Source organism: Mus caroli, chromosome X (assembly GCF_900094665.2).
Source record: "Mus caroli chromosome X, CAROLI_EIJ_v1.1, whole genome shotgun sequence".
NCBI classification, from domain to species: domain Eukaryota; kingdom Metazoa; phylum Chordata; class Mammalia; order Rodentia; family Muridae; genus Mus; species Mus caroli.
In genome coordinates this window covers 133,855,851-133,878,908 of record NC_034589.1, presented here as the reverse complement: position 1 = coordinate 133,878,908, position 23,058 = coordinate 133,855,851, and the positions used below count along the sequence as shown (strand labels likewise).

The 23,058-nt window shown below is 42.5% G+C and overlaps 1 protein-coding gene across 3 annotated transcripts in view; it reads left to right on the top strand.

Moving 5' to 3' along the window:
• Positions 1-297: 297 nt before the first annotated feature.
• Amot (angiomotin) overlaps positions 298-23,058 on the top strand; it is a 58,382-nt gene continuing 35,621 nt past the window's right edge. For 2 of the 3 annotated variants that reach the window (XM_029473546.1, XM_029473548.1), the window contains exons 1-4: positions 298-710; positions 8,492-8,554; positions 15,099-15,247; positions 17,401-18,337. In XM_029473546.1, the coding sequence (XP_029329406.1) occupies positions 17,463-18,337 (875 nt within the window). In that variant the 5' untranslated portion in view covers positions 298-710; positions 8,492-8,554; positions 15,099-15,247; positions 17,401-17,462. Of the gene's footprint in view, positions 711-8,491; positions 8,555-15,098; positions 15,248-17,400; positions 18,338-23,058 lie in introns of those variants that run through there. The other variant, XM_021153301.2, reaches the window with a different exon arrangement.

The following is a 23,058-nucleotide window of genomic DNA, read 5'->3' as shown; positions in this document are numbered from 1 at the left end:
TCCTGTACACACTATCGGAACTACCATCACCAAGTAGAGTTCGCGGCGTGGGAGGAAGGAAGAGCCTGCGCGTTATCCCAGATCTCTCTCCCCCAGACTCCCGAACCTAGCCCTATATCAATTGTTTGAAAGTTCCCCGCCTGAAGGCCGCCTGGCCTCCTGGGGTGCCGCCTCCTCCCCTTCACCAGGGTCCTGCGGGCCTCCCTCCTGCCTCCCGCCCTGCTGGCTCCGCCCTCGGCCCTGCCCATTCCATCATCCACCCCCCTCCTTGTGGGCGGTCCTAGCTGCTCACGGCCAGAAGAAAAGCCACCGTGCCTCCCCAGCTTCTACCTCTCACCCTTCTCTTAGGAGCTGCCTTCTTCATCGCAGTCACGCCCCTTCCTTCCGAGGAGCTTTCTGGCTGCGTTCGCTGGTAGACCCCTGAATTACCCCTCCGTCTCCCTTCTCTTTCGTCCCTTCCCTTAGTTCTCATCGCCTTCCCCCACTACCACCACCTCCAGCCTATCTCGCCTCTCACCATCCGCTGCTCCACCCTCCGGCCCGGTATCCTACTCGTCCACTGCCACCAAGGAGAGACCCGAGGGAGCAGCGAGGTGGGGAGTAGCCGGGACCTGGGGCTTCCTCCCTACCCATCCCTGGCCTCCGGCCCGGGACCCAGACCGTTTGAGCTTGCGGAGAGAGTCCTCACCTTGTCTTGATTGCTTTCAGAGGTAGGAGAAGCGTCCTTACTTTTGCGGGGAACTGGGGCAGTAATCTGTGGTGTTGTAAACTTGATCATGCCCTTATTTGTGGGTAGGTTGTTGTAGCCTGTGAGGATGCCTGTATGTTCTCTTTTTGCCGCTGGCCTTGAGTTTTCTGAGATGTGCGAGAAGTTTATTTAACGCAGTTTAAAAGTATGTGTCCCTGTCCTACTTTAAGGAGGAGATGCTGGAAGGGGTTCCATTGCTTGGTGCTGCTTTACTTCCTCCCTAGGTTCTTGTAGGTTCCTACTGATTTGATCGCTTAAGGAACTAAGTTAGGGAGTCCAAGGTCTACCTTCAGTCTCCCCACTAATTTAGGGACGCTGAGGTCTACCTTCAGTCCCGCAACTGAGTTAGGGTGTGCGAGGTCTACCTTCAGCCCCTCCTAAGTTAGGGACCCCGAGGTCTACCTTCAGCCCCCCCACCCCCACCCCCCCACATATACACACTAATTTAGGGACACCGAGGTCTACCTTCAGTCCTGCAACTAAGTTAGGGACCAGAGGTCTACCTTTAGTCACGCAATTAAGTTGGAGACTCCCAGGTCTACCTTCAGTCCCTCCACTAAGTTAGGGACTCGGAGATCTACCTTCAGTTCAGCTTGAGGAATTGCCCTTATCTCAGATAGCTAGATTGCTTTCTCCGAAGTGCTTAGGCTTGGGTTTGGTGCTCACGCTTCCTGACCCCAAGGCCATGAATTCTTCAAGTTTTAAAATGTGGAAGTAATGAACCACGCAACTATTCGCTTTATGTATGCATGCATGTGTGGTGGTGGTGGTGGTTGTTGGTGGTGGTGAGACTCCCGAGGCGGAGATTGCCGTTATTTGCTTCATAAGGTCAGAAGATTTTAATAAGTAGTTGTGCAACATCAGGAAGGTGGTTGATTTAAGGTCTGAGCCCCGGCCACAGAACTTCTTGTTCATCAACAGCAAGACCATCTTCATAGATAGATGATGAGAAGAAGGAGAAGGAGGAGTGAGAATGACAGATTTTATAGACCACGGGCAGTCCCTGATGATTGCTGCTAATAAATCATAATATGCAAATAATTTGCAGCAGGGGGCTGAATACAAATTAATGAAAGATGAAAGGGAAAGATTTGGAAAAGCCTCCAGATAGCCCCTTGCCTCCAGACGTGGGGAAACAATTTAAAACTTACACTATAACTTTTCCCCCCTCTCATTTAGAAAGATGATCAACCATAATCTTTAGTGATGAAGGGCTAAGGATATATGTAACTCTTCTTGGGTTTGGCCTTGTGAAACTCGTTCTTTCTCAGGCCAGCTTTGGAAAACTACCTCAGACTTTCAGTACCCTCCTTCAATAGCTAAGAAAAGTCGGAAATGCCATTTTGGACACGGGGTAAATTCTTACCTGTCTCCTACCTCTCTTCACTTGTGCAAGTGCCACAGGCTTTAGACTAATTGGGTTGAAAGACTTGTTCCTGAGATGTACCTGAAAGCCATTGCTTATTCTTTAGGGAATAAATAATTGACATATTTACATAAAATCTTTGGTTGGTTTTAACAGCGGGCTGCGGAAGATGCAGGAAGCGGGTTGGGGGTGGTCAGGAAGGTAGAGCAGGAATGCTACAATGTTACATAGTGACAAGTTTAAAGGCTATCACGTTTCAGATCAGCTGGGAGGGAAAAGCTGGCCTGACCAAACTACATTTTAAAACGGGCCTGGGACATTTTAATAGCCAGGTGGTTGTGGAGTAGCTTCATCTATTTACAGAAGATAACTCAGGTCCCAGCTATTCTGTATGGGTTTGCCTGGTGTCGTTTATGGGCCCTTTTTGGTGCTACATCATTCTTCATTTTAAGTTCCCTCATACTTTGAAAAAAGTTTGTGTCTCTGTAAAATTGAAACTTAATTTTTTTTCTAATTCACAGCCTAGGTATAAAGTAATCCTGTAACTCCACCTGTATGTACAGTAAGTTTTACATGGATATCCTGAGTCTCTTTACTTGACCACCAACAACACAAAAAAAAAAGTTTAGAGATTCATATTTGTCTTTGAGATTTGGAGAATCAAATGTAATTTTTTATTTATGAATTAAGGTTTAATAGACTAATGCATAACTAAGGCATTTTTGGAGGCCAATTTTATTCTACTTTTGCTATAGAATGAAGTGGACCTTCGAATGCTTTTGAGAATGGAATAGTAGGAAGATAGAGCGATGGGCACTTTGACTTTGAGGTCCCATTGAGTGCCAGCATTCTAAGTGGGTACATCTGCTTCTGGGCCTCTCCTAAGAGCTCTCTCCCAGGGCCTGTGCCTTCTTTAAAAGGGTGTCTTTGTAATTAAGCAGCCCTTCCCCCCCAACTCCCTTCTTTTGATCCAGTTTTTTAGGCTTATTTTCCATTTGGAGACAAGAGGAGTTTCTCACACCCTCCCGCTCCCCTCTTAAGGTTTCCTTTCCTTTATTTATCCCAGAAAATCACACATACCCCCACCCAAGTTCTCAGGATGGTTAGCAGTTTTGTTTTGTTTCGGACAGAGGCAGTGTTACCAGTTAGGAGGAGAAGAAGATATATTCCCCCTTGGGAAATGCTTGTGGCCAGGTAGCCTCCTCCATGGAGACTGGACCTTTGGAATGCATGAGAAGAATCTATTCTTCAGGACTGTCTGGTAGAAATTGTCCTTTGCACCCATTAAGCCCAGCTTAAACCCACTGAAAGGGGTGGAGAGAGGTGTGTGTGGTCGGGGCCTAGCCTTTTAGGATGGTAAATGTCTCCAAATCTCCTATTACATCACCTCTTTCTCCCATGGATTCCGTGGGTTTAGAGAGCTGCGTGACAAGTTAATTAGCTGGGGACTAAACCAATTTGTTTAGAATCGTGATCTATTGATTTCCTGTCCTCAGGAATTTTTGTCAGTGTTTTACTATGATGTGTTATCTTTAGCATTACTTACTTTTCGTTCCTTCTCGGCTTTTGTGGACTTTGGTCCAAAATCTAGGTTTCCACCCCCAAGTCAAAGGTTAGAATTTAGCTGCAGGAACTAAGGGGGTATTAAACAGCAAAGCACTCCCCTCCATGGTGGGCTTCTGACCCTTTTTAAGGAAGCTGCCCCTTCCACGTACAACACACACAATCTGAACAAAAAAGAAAAAAGAAAGAAAAGAACCTAGAAGGTCATTTGCCTTATAAAAGCAAACGTTCTTGAACAGAACTGGCTTTCTTAGTGTCTTTAAACCATTGCTTGATAGGTTTAAAAAAAAAAAAACTCACTATATCTGGACTTTCTCGGGAACATATTTATTGCATAAAAGACTACATTAGCATTTGCTGTGTTGATTATTTCTTGAACTAAATGAGGCTGTTATTGGGCTTTTGAAGCCTTTTGTTATATGGGATGGAGGTAATTGTACATATCATTCTGGCTTGTACTAATGCTGGCCACATGAGATTTAGCCCACACATGCTTGTAGAAAGGATTTAGCATTACTGTCTAGAGACAACTCTAACTTTGTAGATTCTGAATGTGTAAGATTATCCACCTCATTTTGGTAAAGTATTTTATTTCCACTTGTTTTTTGACTAATACCAGGACCTAGATTAATTTTTATTTTAGCAAATAATGGTCACTGATACCATTTCTGGGTGAACCCACTGGTGGGAGGAGCCTGGCCTTTAGGTGCATTTCCTCACCCTAAACTGTGGAGACTGGGCAGAGTGATATTGATAGACAATTTTTAAAAGTTTATGCTTGCCTTCTGAGGCCTCATTTATCTGGTGTGCCCTTGAAGGATTGCTATCAGAGTGAAGCAAACAGTTATGACAAACACAATCCTGTACTCATCCTGTATGCAGGGGTGGATTGGGGGGTGAATCTGTAATAACGCATCGACAGAAATGTGCTTTATATTTTAGCAGTATCAAATAATAAGCCCAAGAGTCTCTACGAAACTGCAAGAATCCTGGTCCCTCTACGAATGGGAGTCTTCCCTACTTTGGGTCATAAGAGTAGGTAATGTTGCTTTTCAACAAGAGTTCATTGGAGACGAAGTGTTGTAAACTGCTATAGAGTAAAGGAGTATGAACCAATGAGGACATGTCAAGAGTCTCGTTCCTGGTGTGCCTGGGGGCACAGATAGGTTTCAGTGAGCGCTAATCATTGCCTAATTTAGAGGTGGTTTATGTATGTAGCGAGCCTATTCTTGTGGCCTCCCTCCTCTGCCACTCTTCCACATGAAGAAAAACCAAACCAGAACCCAGTGTTTACTTATTTAATTGATTGGAAATTATTTTTAAATTGCTGCACCATTGATATTTCATTAAGATAGTATACATTTGGGTGGACTGTGTAGGATCCAGAATGAAGAAGGGGGATCAGGAAGGCCTAGAAAAGCTTGATTGATAGCCTCAAAAATAATGTTTGCCAGACTGAGGCAAAAAGAAACCGTGAGGAGACAATTTTGTAGGCAATGGAATACACAGTATATAGGCAAAGTTGTGTGGTCTGCACACAAAGGATTCTTTTATCTGAGAACTTTTGTACATAGTGAATCTTAAGTTTCATGGACCTCTAACTTTCCTTCAGTAAATAAAATATAATCTCTGTGTTATGTCTAATTTTTGCTATTTGGTAAACTAATATTATTTCTCCACAAATTCATGAAATTTCTCCAGCTAAAATGTAAATACTAAAATCTAATTCTGTAGCGTGTATAAATCTCCAAGTGAAATACAGGAATATGCTTCATACTTTGTGTTCCTGGGGGTAAAATTCAGGTGGGTATATTTGGATATCTCTCTCTCTCTCTCTCTCTCTGTCTCTCTCTCTCTCTGTAGATTTACTTGACATTTGTGAAGTCACTTTCACTCTTTCTCTGGCTGCCTGAAATGGCATTAGTCTGTGTGACTTGAAGCCAGGATCTGGGATTCTCTACCCAGCCCCTCACTGACTTGCCATGTGACCAAGGATAGCTGAATTAGCTGCTCTCAGCTTCAGTTACCCTTCTGGGAAGCGAGGATATTAATACTTCACAGAGGTGTTCAGGCATGCTTCATATTGGGCACATGCTTTGAGGTCATTGGATGAAAGGTGTTTGTATGATGGCAGAACAGGCTTATTATAGGGTCCTGAGCAGGTGTTCATGTTTAATGAGCTTTTGCTCTCTTATAACATACAGTGCCCTTTGGTGCCCTATTGCCTTACTGACTATAATTAAGACTGACCCTATATTTCTGTTATTGACCCTCTCAACCTTTTCCAAAAAAATAAATATTTTCATATTCTGTCATAGGTTGAAGTAAAAACTGAATGGACTGTAGTGACTGTCAGGGTGAGGAAGTGACATTAGTTGGAATGCACCCAAGTGACCAATGAATTCTTGAAAGTACCTTCCAATGTTAGAGTAAAGCAAATGTGGATGCATCTGTGTTTTCAGGGAGAAAAGTTTTGAGGAATATTTGCCAGTGACAAATACTACTGATAGCCAGGGACTGAAACACAGCTCTTGTGGTGTTTTGTGCACAGCTGGTTTTTATTAATGATGGAATATTTATGCTTGCTGTACAATTCGTGGCTCATTTCCATGTGTATGTCAGAATTTAAATACCCCTAAAGGCAACATTAAGATAACATTAAATATAAATGTGGCCAAGCTAGAAAGAGTGGACTTGGGGGGGGGTGTATCTCCCTTATATTTATTGGTGTTGCTTTAGATTACAATAACTGATCACCTTTACACATTGATGCTGATCTTATAATATCCCTTAGTAAACTTCACATTTTGATACCTTTGATAGGAACAAGTGATTGGCTCCCCCCTATGTATGATGCAGATGAATCTGATGTATGTATTTTTTTAGGACCTTTTTTCCCCCCCAACACATGCTTCTCATTATCCAAGAGGCCTGGTCTCAATCAGGAAAAGAGCAGAGAAACCACATAATTGAAAGGAGAAGGACGGTGGTGCATACTTGGAATATTTGTGGGAAGGGGATTGCTGACATCAGAAAATGCAGTGGCCTGAGTGTTAACAGCATCGGAGAGAAATCAGCTTTCTGTTTCTGTGTATTGAGAATTATTTTAAGGCGATACAAATATGGGCCAGACTTGACATCTTTTATGAAGTTATCCTGGAAACTTTGATGAGTGTTGTTATAGAAAAGTTCAATTAAAACCTTCCCTGTTAGGAAGCTAATTAGTGCATCCTTTACTTGTTTTTAGTTGTTTTCAAGGGAGTACCTGTTTGCATTGAATTAGTGACATGCATCCTCGTGTGATAGCAAACTAAGATTAAAAAATATTACACAGGAGGAAAAGCATTTAGATTGCCAGTCCTGAAAACATAGAATTTCCTTTGTTACATTTGGGTTTTCAGTTCAGATCTTTGTTTTTACTCCCTAATGGGTAGTGAACTGGGGAATAGTTGTGAACTGGGGAACTATAGTGGCATATGATAACACCCATTTTATTTCATTTTTCCCTTCTTGTATGATTGTCTTTTCTCTGTATCCCTCCCCCTTCTGTGTGTGTATGCATGTACATGCTTGTGTTTGCCTTAATACATGCATGTGTTGGGGGCAGGAGAGAGGTGGGTACAGATTGTTTTCCAAAGCAAATAGTATTTGGAACTAAGAAAAATATTGATGACCTGTTTCACCCGCTACGGGGTTCTTTCTGCCCGAGGGTGCTGATTGGGATTGTGTAGGGAAGTGTGGCAAATGTTTTGACCTGGTTGTTTCTGAGACCAGGCTGAGCACACTTTTGGTAGTGTGAAGAGGTTATGGTGACCTCACCTTAAGAGCATATGCTTCCTAATAGTCTCTATTTTGCTTCACCTCTTTTAGGGAAATCCACATTGGTTTCTGAGATTTCAGGACCATCTGCAGAAGACTAGATGTTCTATAGAGGAATGCAATATATTTTGAGCCTCACTTCCCTCCATAACTTGTAGGAGATGGTCATTCTTTATACATAGTCCCTGGTGCTTTTCCCCTCATGGGCCATGCCTGCCTTAATGTCCGTTACTGGGGCAGTTACTTTGGCCACATGGCATGTGGCATAACTGATCGTACTCAAGTACTTTGAGAAGACAAGGTCTAAATTCAGCTCTGTTAAGCAACACAGTCACACTGGGTTTCTGGTGCTTGCAGGTCAGCAGCCGGAGGAGGGGCAGTGTCTCCAGAGAGTGACTCAGGTTCTTTGGCATGCTGATAGGAAACATTGGCTCTTGTCCATGCACCTGCTGAATGATGCCACACCTGCCGTGAGCACCTGAGCTACACGCACTCAGACACAAAACCCCAACTCCAGGCAAATGGGGCTCCTTTCCAAAGTCATATCACAAAATGGGGGACTCTGAACTATGTCAGTAGAACACCCCCAAGAGAGTTAGATGAAGCCAGTCATCCCTGTGTTAGCTTGGGGAAAGGTCTTAAAACCTTTCTCGTAGGTAGAACACACTTAGACATACTGTTGAAGTGCTGAGTGAGTTTGGCTATTTGAGTTTCTCTCTCTCTCTCTCTCTCTCTCCACTAAGATTTAAATTTAATGAAAACAATTCTGTTGTGAATTGTCTTCTTGAAAACCAGACAGGGAAAGTATGGAAGGCTTTGTCTTTACCTACATAGGACAGGAAGTCACGAGATTTGGTTCTGATCCCAACCCTACTGGTGGACAACGACGAACCATTGGTCAAGTTAATTAACATTAGCTATCTGTTCTGGACTCAGGTTTCTCTGGTTATAAAGTCGAGTTAATCAGATCCACCTTTATTTATTTGCATCCATAGCTGCTGAGAAAACCAGGAGGAGTGAAAGAACGACCGACTCCTTAGAAGGCTGAGAAGCAAAAGGTAAGAATCATGTTAACATTCTATGGCCTCCAATCCTCTTCTATTTTAGCTTCTATCCAAGTCTTTGGAAAGCCATTATTCAGTCTTTATGCACATACTGAGCATAAAGAGGGCTAGAAATAATATATACCCATCCCATGGCCTCCAAGATCTCATAGCCTAGGAAGTTGCACTTGTCTTCTGTTTATGGGTCAATTTGCTGTGATTTCTGTTTGGACACTTAGAAGCACAAAAGAGGAGTATTACCTTCTTTTATGTCTCCACATTACTTCTGGGGACTTCATCCCTGAAGCAAGATCTTCTTCATTGAAGTTATATAGAGGAGAGGACTTGAGAGTTTATTTATAAAGGAATTAATTTCACATTTACAATGTACCTGATTCTTGAATGATCATTTTCTTCTGGGGTCCATCATTCTATCAGCCCTGGTGAACTCTGCTCTTTCCTCTGTATGCCCCAACTCTCTCTATGATGTTATCACTTAACCATATACCAATGACTTCCAAAGATATATTTCTGTATGTCTTTGAAATCATGTCGATCCACAAATTCAGGGTCTTCTACAGAGCTCACAGATTTCTTTCCCCTTCTGCATTATCAGACCACAGCTCTGTGTTCTGCAGAAATATTGTATTAGCATCACCTGACTTTCTCAGGAGCTCCTGATGCCAGGACTCTGATTATTTGTTGTTGAGTTTTTTCCCTACCCCAATGTCTACTTAGTATAAGCTAAAGCTAAATACTTAGCTATAATAAACACTCACTAAATGTTGGTGAAAAACATGCTGTGGTTGGTGCTAAAATTAAGCTATATACAACGTACAATAGCAAAATAAAGGGATCAGAATTTATTGTCTATTGAGCAGAATTCAAGACAGGGAAGAAATGGAGAAGAATTAGTTAAAATCTTTGAAGGAGGAGATATAAAGCTGAACTGCATTTTTCTGAGGGTTCTGGAAAAGAACTGAAGAAAAGAAATGACCATCGTGCCTATTCTTGTGAAGCCAGGGACATCTGTGGCTGCTGCTTTCACTACCTAGAACCTCTGTCACATTGACCATTTAAACAGGTGGCACTTACTCATATCAGGTCACCCTTTTAAAGTGCTTTCACTGTGTCTCCCTATAGAGGCATGCACACAGACTCCTTGCTTCTGCACGTTCAGTTTTACACAGCAACCTGCCCATTAGAGTAGATTGAAGATGGGGAATCTCAAAACTAACAAATTCCATTCTCAGAATGTAACAGGCTGGGTCACTAGAACTGAATGTCTTTAAGCTGACTGTCAGACCTTTCCAAGGGCAAAAATGAAAGATGATATAAGCCATTACAGGCCATGAACCTGTTCTCACCCATCTGATGTTTTTGCTAATTAGCTTCTTGGCCAAGTGGCAATTTGGGGCAAGTGCATGCAAGCTAGATTCCTAGGGGAGCCCACATTCCACTCTGCCATTTCAAAAGCCACTGAGGTCCTACACTGATTCTCTTGGCTGTAGCTTCCCAGTGTCCCCAGAGCTGTGCTCTGACCCGGTAAAGAAATAGGAGCACAAGAACATTATATTAAGTGAAATTAAGATTCCTTGGGGCTTTTGATATTTTGCTACCTTTTGTTTGTTTATTTATTTTAATGGATTGTCTACAAATGTGTGCTCCTTGACCCATTTATTTCCTTTGTGGGATTATATATTAAGAAACAATATGTTTTATTAAGATTTAATTAATATCATTAGGAAAACATTTTCCAAAATATGGCAAAAGCTTAAATCACAAAGACATTTTTATAACATGATTTAAAGTAGCACAAGACTGGACCAGTTGACTATATTAATCATTGAAAATGGGTAAGTGCACGTTAATGCACTATTAGAATATTTGTTATGACATCCATGCCAAAACATGGCTAAAAGGCTTGCAATAAAGTGAAGTGTAAGAACCTATATTATGGGCATATTAGTATCTTATTGTGCTGCTTTGTGGCTCACACCTATAATCCTAGCACTGTTTGACTTGAGCAGGATTGCCACAAGTTTGAAACCATCATGGACTACATTGTGAGTTCCAGGTTAGTCCAGGCTACAGAGGAAGACTTTGTCTCTAAAACCCAAAACAGGTTTTTGTTTCATTGCTTTGCAGAGACCTAAATAATATGTTCAGTAATTTTAACAATGTTGAAGTACTGAATTTATAAGTGACTTGTCTTCTGTATTATAAATATTTGAATGTCATGTTTATGTTGTTTATGAAAGTAAACATAGCCGGGCGTGGTGGTGCACGCCTTTAATCTCAACACTCTGAAGGCAGAGGCAGGCGGATTTCTGAGTTCAGGGCCAGCCTGGTCTACAAAGTGAGTTCCAGGACAGCCAGGGATACACAGAGAAACCCTGTCTCGAAAAACAAAAACAAAAATATAATAAAAAGAAAGTAAACATAATGGGAGGAGATTGTTAAGGTAACAGGTATCCAGGTACACACTCTTTTCCTTTTATGTTCATTCTGATTTTATGGATCTCGAATACTTTCTTGAGGCAGTAAGCAGTGAGATGTGGGGGAAATGATTTAATCATCCTTTTTTGAAATGGATATATATCAGAAGATAGAGTGGTGGCAACAGAATTCACCCCACTACTCTGTGTTTCGCTGACCCCTATGTGATACATTTTGTGCCTATCAATGTTTGGGCTAGTTGCTTCAGCACAAGATTAACTAAAGTATAAGTAGAATAAGAAATGACCAATTCAGGTCTGGGTATGATGGCTCAATGGGTTAAAGCAAGTACCCCTGGGAAGACCAGAGTTCCATCTCCAGGAGCTGCATGATGGAAAGAGAGGTGACTCCTGCAAGTTTGACCTCTGATCTGTACATGCACAACATGGTATACATGCCCACATACATGCACAGGAACGCACATACACAGACACACACACACATTAAACAAATTAGAACGTAATAAAACATTTGTAAATTAATTAGTGTTTTAGAAACAGCTCTATCACGAGATGCTTGGTAAGCCTTGAAAATTTCAAGGCCTTTTAACTATTTGCCAATGTGATCTAAGCAATGAATGACATAGGTGAAAAGGATTGATGCTCATTCTTGCGTTACGCATTTTCTAAGCAAGTGAGGAGTTAAGCAAGAGCAAATGGCCTTCTGTTGCGAGAGTCTCCAGAGGGTGGGGCATTAAGTGGTCTCCCACAAGCCTTCCCAAATTTGACGGTGGATGGCTTAAGAAACCCTGCACCAATAACTGAGATGCAAATAGGGACTTTAAAATAAAACAGCTATAAAATTTTTAAAGCATACTAAAAACAAAACAAAACAAAACAAAAAAACCCAACAACCTGAAATTGACATGATAATTAGAGTAATAGTTAACTTTGGAGTCTTTACTGTGTGTCAGGCTCCATGCCCAACATTCTACATGGAACACCTCTAACCCATCTTAGTGTTTAGTATTATAAACACTATGCTATGCTATGCGTTGTATACAGCATTGTTCCTAATTTGTGAGTCATGCCACTGAACTCCATGGGCATAAAGAAACATGGATGAGGGCAATTAATAAACCCCTGGATTGGAGATTTGAAGTTGAACAGTAAGATTGTAGAACCCTTACCTTTCTGGTGGTTTTACTGCTTCCCCATTACCTGTTAAACTCATGATATACTACACAAGGAATCGAATGTGTGCCTTGTGTCACAAGATTTCTTGGGAAAGATTATGTCTATTAAAGATCAGGCCAGTAAGCAGCCCAACTTGACAGCACATGAGGATATACTGGGACTTCTTGGCTTTTTGCTGTTGTTAGATTCATTTATTTATTTGAGTGGATATTTGGCCTGTGTGTATTTGTGCATAATCTGTATACAGTGCTTATGGTGGCCAGGAGAAAGCATATTATACTGTGGGATTGAAGTTACAGACAGTTGTCAGCTGTGTGCGTGCTGAGAATTGACTGAACCCTGGTCCTCTGGAAGAGCAGTCAGTACTCTTAACCACTAAGGAATCTCCCCAGCCCATCCTTCTAGCTTTCAATGAGGGTGTGCATGTGTCTGTGTGATGTTTTATTCACAATGGCATAGTCACAGAAAATTTGACCTGGATCTTTTCCATTTATCTGGAAATAAAGTATGAGGTAGATTGATCCAAATTTAACAGAGGAAGAAGGTTTCCTAGACTAGGTTTTCCATCCTTGTTTGTAGTAAAGTGGAGGCTGAATGGAGAGGAAGTAGAACAAGAGTTGGAAAGACCTAATAGGCTTATTGAACATTCATTTAAAGGGCAAACATTTGTTTTTTTCTGGCTACCTGGTAATGTTCATTTGCTGTGTCTTGGCTTGGGAGATACCTGAGCGCTCCCTAATGTGCTAGGCTCAACCTCTAGTTATTTGGGGGAGAGAATAGTGACTGCAAATGGAGTAAGAATTGACCTTCACTTTGCTGCCTTGCTGTTACAGAGGAGCTGAATATATGGATTTATATTTGCACTTTTCCTTTCGTCTCCCATCCGATATCCTCAAAGGCACTCTGTGTGTCCAAGAGCAACAAGGTTATTTTATTGATTGAAGATGTCAGATCCCTGGCAGTGGCAAGATTAAAAGTGTAGGCAAATTAAAGGTTGCAGGATTCATACTATTTTAGTTGTTGTGCATACCACAAGGAACTGTGTCTTTAATAGTATCTTGTTTTTCCTTAGCATCCCAGATGGGCATAAGATCTCTAAGAACAGAGCCATAGCTGAGCAGGAACTAGGTATAGTGTTTATCTGTTTGTTTGTTTGTTTCCTGAAGTGATTTGTTTTCCTATTAAACAGAAACCAAAAGGATCTGGTGTGGGAGTGGAAGAGCACAGTAGGTACTATAAACTGATTAGGACTTTGAAAAGAATACAGGAAAGCAGAAAAGAAATTTTGGGGAAAAGAGATTTGAGACAAGTAAGGTTTTCTCCAGTGAAGATCAGGGTGTCTGAAGAAAGCCAGTCTCAATCAGCATGAAGAATCTAAGCAGGTCTGGAGATAAAACCTGTGGCACTTTTTTCTCCAGGGGCTCCCACTTTGAAAGCCTTGGGCTGTTTTCTTGTGTCTCAGTTGAAACAGACAATTGTTTTGCTCAGAGTAGGACAAAGAAGCATGGTGGTTCTTTCCCAAAGTTCTGCACACAGTCTGACTTTGATTCCAATTAAAAGTTGCTTCTCTGCTATGAAATGAGGGGGAGACACCCTAACATAATTACCTTGCAGATTGGTAGCAGTTTTGCCTTTGATCATGATCATAACTTTGGACCAAAACAAGATGGAAAGACAAATTTCCAGGTTTCTTCACTCTTTATCTGCTCAGTTTATTTTTGGCAACATTGCAAGGAAATAATGTTAAATTAATCACTGTGTGGTTTTGTGGATTTAAAAAAAAAAAAACTTGAAAATTTTGGGCAAGCTCCCAAAATAAGATGCTCATGTGTTTCTTCTGCATTGCTGTGCTGCTTACAGAGCCTCTGGTGTGGATTAAAGTTTTCTTTTTCTTTTTTCCTTCTTTCAAAGTGATATGAATGAGTCATGGTTAGGCCCGGATGTGGTTCATGTGCAGCCTTATCGAAACACACACTCTTAAATTTTATAACAGCATTGGTTGGACTTGGGAGGGATTCTTAGAGAGATTCAAAGCAGAAATTGTAAAGGAAGATGACCTCAAATCCGTATCTGTGGGATGTTTGTACCTCATCTTCAATTGTAATTGTACTTAGCTTCATTTAAAAAGTAGAATCCTTTGGCGGAGACACAGGGTCAGAGGAAGTGCTGAGAAAGCAAACCAAGGCATGTTCTGCTGCATGGAGAAGGGCTGCTGTTTTGAACTGGGTTGGATGTTCAGTTTTCCTCCTCTTGCAAGAGTGATTAGCCATTGATCAGAATGTAAGCTCCACCGGGAGCAGGAACTATACTGTGTGTATCTTTGTATGACTCATTGTGTCTAGCACGAGGATGGCAAATGTCTGGAATGGTCAATATTTTCAATAAATATTAAATGACTTGGCTGAAGTTTTGTTTTTCTTCTGCCCACCCGAGGCTGAGGCAGTAGAATCAGGAGTTTGGTATTCAGTGACTTTTTTATTTTTAACCTCAAATCTATTTCACGATGTCTGTCTTCCCTTCTAGCTTGTAAGACAGTTAAAAACTCATGAGCCTTTTCCTGCTACTGGCATCAACTAAACATTGTTCCCAAAGGTAACATTGGTTGTGGCTCTTTACCATCCTCCATGGTTTCGATTGGCATGGCGTTCCAAGGCTATGAGACTTGATCACAGCAGTACTTTCAAGGGTCACACTTTAGCCTTTCTGTCTCTTGGAGACTGGAATGACCTCCTGTATACCCCTGATGAACAGTGAGGTTTGCTTTCTGCCCTAGTGTAGATAGCCTTTGCCACTGACTTAAAAAGCCAAGCCACATGAGACAACACTTTCCCTTGGAAGGAGCAGTTTGGTTAACTGCTGGCTCTTGGTGGCAATTTAGAAACGACATTTTTATTTCTCCTCCCCACCCCTCCTGAACATTTCAGACTGACCAGTGGTTGGACTCTTGCCGGCGCTTACCCTGAACCTGAGTGTTAGGGGAGAGGGAATCTGCCTCTGCGGTCTCTGGAGCTGCTCATAAGCAAGAGTTCCCTATCCTGATCAAGGCTTTAAGCCTAAAAGAAAGCAGAAATAGGTACGAACCATTGGTGTGTGCGTGTATGGGTGTGTGCATGCATGCTTGCATAAGTGTGTATGTTTGTGTGCCTGCGTGCACGGGCCCTACATTTGTGTGTGATGGCCCACATGTCCACATGACCGGGAGCTTACGTGTGTATGTGTGTGTGTTCTGGATGGGCGGGTGTGGCCTGGGAGGGGGTGGCATACCTCTGAAGGTATGGGGCCTGGGACAGCTCAATGTCTGCATTCTCCTGCTTTGCAGGGGAGGGGTGGAAGTGGTATTTGCTTTAACTACAAACATTCTTGTTTCCATCTTTTTTTTTTTTTTTTCTAGAAGAAAAGAATTTGGTAGTCATCTGTCCAATTTCAGGCAACAGAAGAGGTTTTTATATTTGACTCTTGAGTCCAAATCTAACAACCCCAGAGTGTCACTGGAGTGGAGAGAAATGCAGTTATGGGCTAAGTTAATTAGCCTTTTGGTGGTTGGTTTCCACTTTTCAAAAGAATATGGGTGGGAATTGAGAGAGAGAGAGAGAGAACTTCTAGGGAGGGCTTGGAATGTAGCTAAGAAGTAGCATGTTTGCCTAGCATGCCTAAGACCCTGAGTTTCATTTCTAACAGCACAAAACAAATCCATGAATAAGATAATTACTTACCTGAATAAATAAAAAAAAATACTAAAACATGCTTTTGCAAGGGTAACTGTTGGGTCAGATTATCCCATAGAACAGTTGGAAGGCAACTTGTGATAACCATCACAGACTAAGAAAAGCCAGAGGCTGAGTGCGTCCATCTGCTGAGGTGCACCTTTTGGAAGCCCTGCAGTACAAAAGAAAGGGAGTTGCAGAGAGCTTGGAGGTGGCGTAATATCGTAGAGATAAAGAGTAGAGATAAAGAGCACCTGGTAGATAGAGTCTAGAATTTTCCTTTGGAAACCTAAGACTCAGGAGGTTGAGTTTTACAGTGACTTTGTGTGTGATATGTGCATTCACACTGAGTTCTTTCAGATATTTACAATGAAAAGTTCATTGTTTAACATTAGTGATTACTTAGAGTACTTAACGTCTTAACGTGACTTTTTTTTTTTTTTTTCTCAAAAGAATCTTTCGATGCCTGATAAATTGATCCAAGTAGGGGAGTGTTGAGGGAGATGGGGTGTTACATGTCCCTTCCCATTCTGTTTCTCAGATGAGAAAATAGAAGTCATGAAAAGAAGAGTACTGGGTATGGCTCCCCTGTGTGCCATAGTATGACTAGGACTTGAATCATAATTTGGGCCTCTATTATCTGTTTGAGAACATCCATTGTAGTTCTTTAGGAGAACGTGATGGTTGTCAGTGGCGTGGTCATCATTCTTGATTCTGAAGCATGGACTTTGATTTTTTTTTCAGTTTTTTTAAACGTTGTCAGAGAAATATTTCATATCAACTTGTCCTACCCAAACATCAACAGCAAACCATTTTCGTGTCTATCCTTTAATGGCCTAAGGAGAAGAGTGTCAGTGCCATTTGTTCAATGCCATTTTCTGATCAAATCATGGAGCATCCAAAATGAATACTAAAAAGTTTTTTTTTTTTTTTTTTTTTTTTTTTTTTAAGATTATATTCTGGAGTTCTAGGCAATCTGAGAAAAACTAAGACTGAGGCATCCTTTATGCCTAAGCTCTTCTTTACCCATTATTTATTTAAGTTCTTATTTTGTATTTTATTTCTTATTTTGTATTTTATTTCTCTGGACATATGCTGAAACTGCTTGATAAATGCTGTTTAGGGGGTAGCTCTGCCCACTTTTCTGTCTGCACCTCCAAGGCCGTAGGGTTTGCATTTTTTAATTTAAACAGAGTACAGAGAGATAAGCCTTGTGAGTGAGGGCCTGAGAAAACTGGCCCCTCTCATCACCCTACTTGATTGACCCTTGTTTGCCTACTCCTTTATTAAGTTAAGTCAGGATTGTTTAAATCAAAGAGAGAAAACAGTTGCTGGGCTAACTGTTCCTCTACATATCAGTGGTAAAGACGATAATCATGGAATTCATCTATGATTTATGAATACAGTCCTCTGTTTTGTTTCTGTAATGGATCCCTCACCTTAAAAGAACACGTGTTCTTCCCCCTTAGAGGACTGATTTATCCATCCTCTGGATGTTAAGCTTCCTGTTTCCCCTTCCCAGGTCAAGGGCAGCCCAAGTGCCCAATTTCTCTCTCTCTTCACAAAGCACCGCCAGCTCTAGAGATGAGAAGTTCTGACGATCAGCCAAGTGGAGGAACGACGGTACTGCAACGGCTGCTTCAAGAGCAGCTTCGCTATGGCAATCCCAGTGAGAATCGCAGTCTGCTTGCCATACACCAGCAAGCCACAGGGAATAGCTCTCCATTTTCCACGGGCAGTGGGAACCAAGGCCCTCAGAATGATGTATTGAGTTCCCAGGATCACCACCAGCAGCAGCTTGTGGCACACCCTGCTCGCCAAGAACCCCAGGGTCAGGAAATCCAGTCAGAAAACGGTGTCATGGAGAAGCAGCTGTCCCCTCGAATGCAGAATAACGAAGAACTCCCAACCTATGAAGAGGCCAAGGTCCAGTCCCAGTACTTCAGGGGCCAGCAGCATGCTAGTGTTGGGGCTGCTTTCTATGTCACAGGAGTCACCAACCAGAAGATGAGAACCGAGGGACGCCCATCAGTTCAGCGCCTCACGCCTGGGAAGATGCACCAAGATGAAGGCCTTCGAGATCTTAAACAAGGGCATGTCCGATCCTTGAGTGAAAGACTGATGCAGATGTCATTGGCTACCAGTGGAGTTAAAGCCCACCCGCCTGTTACCAGTGCTCCTCTCTCCCCACCACAACCCAATGATCTCTACAAGAATGCCACCAATTCCAGTGAATTCTACAAGGCCCAAGGGCCACCTCCAAGCCAACATAGTCTGAAGGCCATGGAACACCGAGGCCCCCCGCCAGAATACCCTTTCAAGGGCGTGCCATCCCAGTCTGTAGTGTGCAAGTCCCAAGAGCCAGGGCACTTCTATAGTGAGCATCGCCTGAACCAGCCAGGGAGAACAGAGGGGCAACTGATGAGGTATCAGCACCCCCCTGAGTATGGGGCAGCCAGGTAAGAGTTCCCTTTCTGTCATCTCCTGGCCTCATCCCCAATCAGCCTCTCCTGCTGTCTGCTGGGAATATTAAGGGAAGGAACAGGCAGGTGCTTGATTCAACAAATGGCCTAGTGGCTGAAGGGAAGAGCTTTATTTTCCTACTGATTCACTCTCTTGCCTCCTAGACTTGTGGAAAAGGGCTCAATGCTTCTTCTCATCTTCTGAGCGAGCTCTTAAGGCCTTCCTTAAGGAGCAGAAGCAAATCTTCTTGGCTTTGAATAAGTCTGCAACATTGTATCACTCCCATGATTCAAAAGTCACCTTTTGTTTCTGTGTACCAATCTATCTGTTTCCTGTTGCCTGTACTCTCTCAGAGGATTATCGGGGTGATTTTGATACTAAACAGTTGGGGAGATACGGTTTTGGTGGAAGAAGAATGATAGAGGTATGTATGCAGGTTCAGAATGTTTCTTGCCTTGAACTTCACGTCCAACTTCGGGAAATGTCTGAGCTGCTTCTTGATTTTTCTTGACAAGAGTTTGTTAGGTAGCTGCCTGCCATTTGTGTGTGTGTGTGTGTTTATTTTTAAGAATCTAGGTTAAATTCACTTTATCTCCATAGAAGTTTCTCCAGATGCTCAAATGGACATGGAAAGCTCTTGTTTCTGTTCCATGTTATTTCTTCATCATTCAGCACCCATTGTCCTTTGCACGACCCACCAGATCCTATCATTCTTGATATTATTTGTATTTTTACTGTTTGGTAGACTTGCAGGACATGGTGTGGGGAAAGAGTTAAATTAATGACAGAAATAGCAACGGTTATGCATGGTATCCTGGCCTCTTCCTAGGGGTAGGTAATGATGGGTGTCCAGAAGGGTTAAAGCTCCAGGTGGCTGGAAGTCCAAGACAGTGATATCACTGGTATCTTCCTCCTTGCCTCCTGTGTCCACTCATTCATTTGGGGAAGAACCTCCTGACTTGCAGGTGGTGGTGACTCAGGAGATAAGGCACTTGGGGTGGGGTAGGGTGGAGGTAAAAGAAGTTATCTAGAGTTTCCTGGTATTTCTTTTTCTCCCCCCAGGTCCTGATTTTTTTTTCCAGAGGCAATTCATTTTAAACTCCTCCCCTTGCTTTACCGGTTTAGGACTGTCTGTTTTTTTTTGTTTTTTTTTTTTTTTCCCTTTTTAACTCAAGGTGATTTCTTAACCCTCTGCAAGGTCCTCTGAATCTTCTAGAAGACAGAAGCCTAATTTTTGATAATTTTCTCAGAACAGGAAATGGGATTAAAAACAGGCCCATTTTCAGCTTTCAACTAGTGTGAGAACCCTATTCCCATGTGCCCGGTGAAATGGAAGATCCAGGGAGAGCCCACAGCAACCTTTGACTGCATAGCTTAGTGAAAATCCATTCAAGCTAGGAAAATGTCAAGGAAGCCCGGGGCTTTTTTTGTTTTGCTTTTCTCATCAGTATGGAAGCATCTGAGACACTGCCTCCCCTCCATTCTGGACTGTAGATGGGCTGACGTCTGATCTGCTGTCTGATCGGCTGCCTTGTGGAAGAGTCTGTTGGCTATGGTGTGGAGCTGAAGCCAAAGCCCCCTGCTCAGCACATGGCCCGCCTTCCCAGGAAAGCTATTTTCAGAACTCATTCACTAGTATTGTTTGTGATCTGAAATGACTCCCACAGTGTTTGAAGCTAGATGGAAAAGCTCTTTGATCTGCCTAAATAAATAATGAGACAAAGAGGGGTTTTTCCTTCCCATACTGATTAAACAACCAAAGAAATTAAGCTGCATACACTTTATAGGAAGATAGGTCTATTTTCTCCTTCCTTCTAAATTAGCTGTGGATCTCACTCTATTTCAGTGCCTTGAAACTACAAAGCCCATGCTGACCTGCCTTTGTTTTTGTTTTTGTCTTGTTTGTTTGTTTTTGGGGTTGGCCATCGTGCTAGGCATGTAATCTATCCAGGGCCTCCTGCATGCTAAGCATATGCCCTCTCTGAACTCCTCCCACCGCCGTTGGGAAGTATTTTGACACAGTGATATTTGCCAACAGTTGTTTCTCTATGGGACAGGAACAGTGGGATTGGTATTCTGAAGGGATAATAAAGTTGTCTAAGCTAGTGGTATTCCATGTGAAGTTTGGGTATACATCAGACAAACTCTCTCTCTAAGCCTTTGCATGCACTGGGTTGTGGGGAGTGGCACCTATTGACAGATCTTTGGCAAAAGGAGGCAGTCCAACAGCTTTCCTTAAGTCTACTGCTTTTAGGTAGAGATATATTTTTCCTCCTTAATTTCCTATATGGCTTGTGGATATCTTCCCAAGCATCTGTAGCTTACAGAAATATGGATGGATGGATGGAGGAAGGGAGAGAGAGAGAGAGAGAGAGAGAGAGAATGAGAGAGATGAACCTACATTTTAAATTCTAAACTCACAAATGACAGATCAGGAAAACTAAGTTTTGTTTTGTTTTTTTATTTTAACAAGCTGCTGTTAAAAGAAAATGTCATTTTCATTTGCCTTCGGAGAATCAATGAAATGTTGAGATTTTGCTGTTAAAATGAACAAAATGTTATAAACAATCCCTTGATTACTTCATCTTCCCCATGCCCTCCTCCCTACTTAAGAAAAAAAAAAAAAAAACTAAATAAATAGCATAAATGCTCAGAACTCCAGATGGGAAATGAGGCCAAATCATGTGAAAAAAAATGTCTAAATCTTTGTCTTTCTAAGTGCAGAACCTTTTTTGCATCCTGGGTTTAGAGACTGATCAAGTGCTTGTAAAAAATTAAATTATTTCTGTTTATAAAGCAGCCACCCCCTTTCAATTGTTGAAATCATGCCCAGCTCTGAGGTTTCTTGAAATGCTCTTTGAACAGAATCTCAGGGTGACCTAAATCTGTAGTTCAGAACAGAGCTCCCTGTGCGATTGGAATGGTCCGGACTTATTCACAAGCTGCTCCACGATTCACATTTGCTGTCACAGAACCTGGAAGGGGCACTATTTCAGTGGTGAGAAGTTGGTTGTAGGCTGGTGGTGGCACCTGCTCTGATGAGAGTGTATGTTGGGAGGAGGGGGGAGATTGCATGTTTGTGGGTTTGCACTCGTGTTGGCAGGTGTGTGTGAGAGAGAATGAAGAGGAGGGGGACCCTAGTCATGGAGGTAGCAGGGTGGAAAGGACTGTGTTACCTGCCAGTGTGTGTGTGTGTGTGTGTGGGGGCTCGTTTTACTTTTTGTCTTTATAAGTTCTCTTTGAGAATATGTCCTCTCTTTCTCTGCAGCTTTTTGGAGGAGTGATCTCTGGCATAGACAGCCAGGTCCTCTCTTTGGTAGGCCATGAATCTTAGGAAGGAGCACCGAGTTGGGGAGAACAGGCCAAGAAGCAGATCATGTGATTCTATTGTCTTCTGGTGGTGGCTTCTTATTCCCAGATAGCTATGTCAGTGGGGATTCCAGCTTCTGTGTGGTGGGAGGACCTGTAGAATACTCGCCTCTCTGCCTTGTTCCTCTCTGCCCCTTTATTACTTTACTGTCATTACTCTTTCTTTTATTATTTACTCTTCAGGTTTTTTTTTTTTGGTGTTTTGTTTTGTTTTGTTTGTTTTCGAGACAGGGTTTCTCTGTGTATCCCTGGCTGTCCTGGAACTCACTCTGTAGACCAGGCTGGCCTTGAACTCAGAAATCCGCCTGCTTCTGCCTCCCAAGTGCTGGGATTAAAGGCGTGTGCCACCACGCCCGGCTTTTCAGTGTGTTTTTGTTTCCCCTGACATATTGCCATAGTTCTCCCCAACCTGTGTTGTTCTTCCCAGAGGCCCCTGTTCTCAGAGGGAACCTCATTCCAGGGTTAACATAGCCCTGCCTTTTGATGGTGGACAGATGTTGGAGCCCAGGTGAAACTCTTTTCTACTTCCCCCACCCCCTAACTACCCAAGCCATTGCTTGTTTGCAAATCTGCCAGTGAAGGACTAACTGAAAGTTTTTTCAACACCACAGTGTTCTGCTTCCTTTTGTAGCCTGAGGAGTCAAGGGCCAGCTGCTTTGTTTTTCCTTATCTTCATCCTGGGCTTATCTGACCCTAGAGACCTTCCGGAAACCTTGCATGCAGTATCCTTCCCTAGACCCCTGAGAAGCTGTGTACTGTCCAGGCCTTGACAAGCCATTCAGCACTCAGGGAGGAGGGAGATAGATGCCTCCCTGTTGGAGAGAAAGGCCCCTTTTGCTTGATAATGGGAGCAATCGGGAGGCGGGAGGAAGCCCAGTTTGAAAGTGTGTTCAGTTTGAAAATGTGTGTTCAGTCTTTCAGAGAGAACATCACCCAGGCAGTAGGTTTCCAAATCCCAAGAACAGGGGCAAAAGATAGCAGAGTGATTTCTCCTCTTAAAATTTGAAAGCAGGATTGGAGAATATGAAATTTAAGACCCTTTTTCTGCCCAAGAGATTCAAAGTTCCCCCTCCCAAATCCCAGGACATTTTAACTCTGTATTGAAATTTAATTAAAACAGCTCTTGGAAAGAACACATAGTTGTTTTGACCTGTATGGAAATTGAAGGTCCACAGAATAGAAAGTGGGAACCCTTCACCTAGTAAGTCCATAAGCCCCTCCCTGGCTTTAGAACAACTGAGTGTTTTCAGCTCTTGGAAAGAAAAGTTATGTATGGCATCAACTCTCCAGGTCCTAGTCTTTAATAGCTTGTCAAGTCTATACGTAAGTTGTTCGCATGACTTCTTCA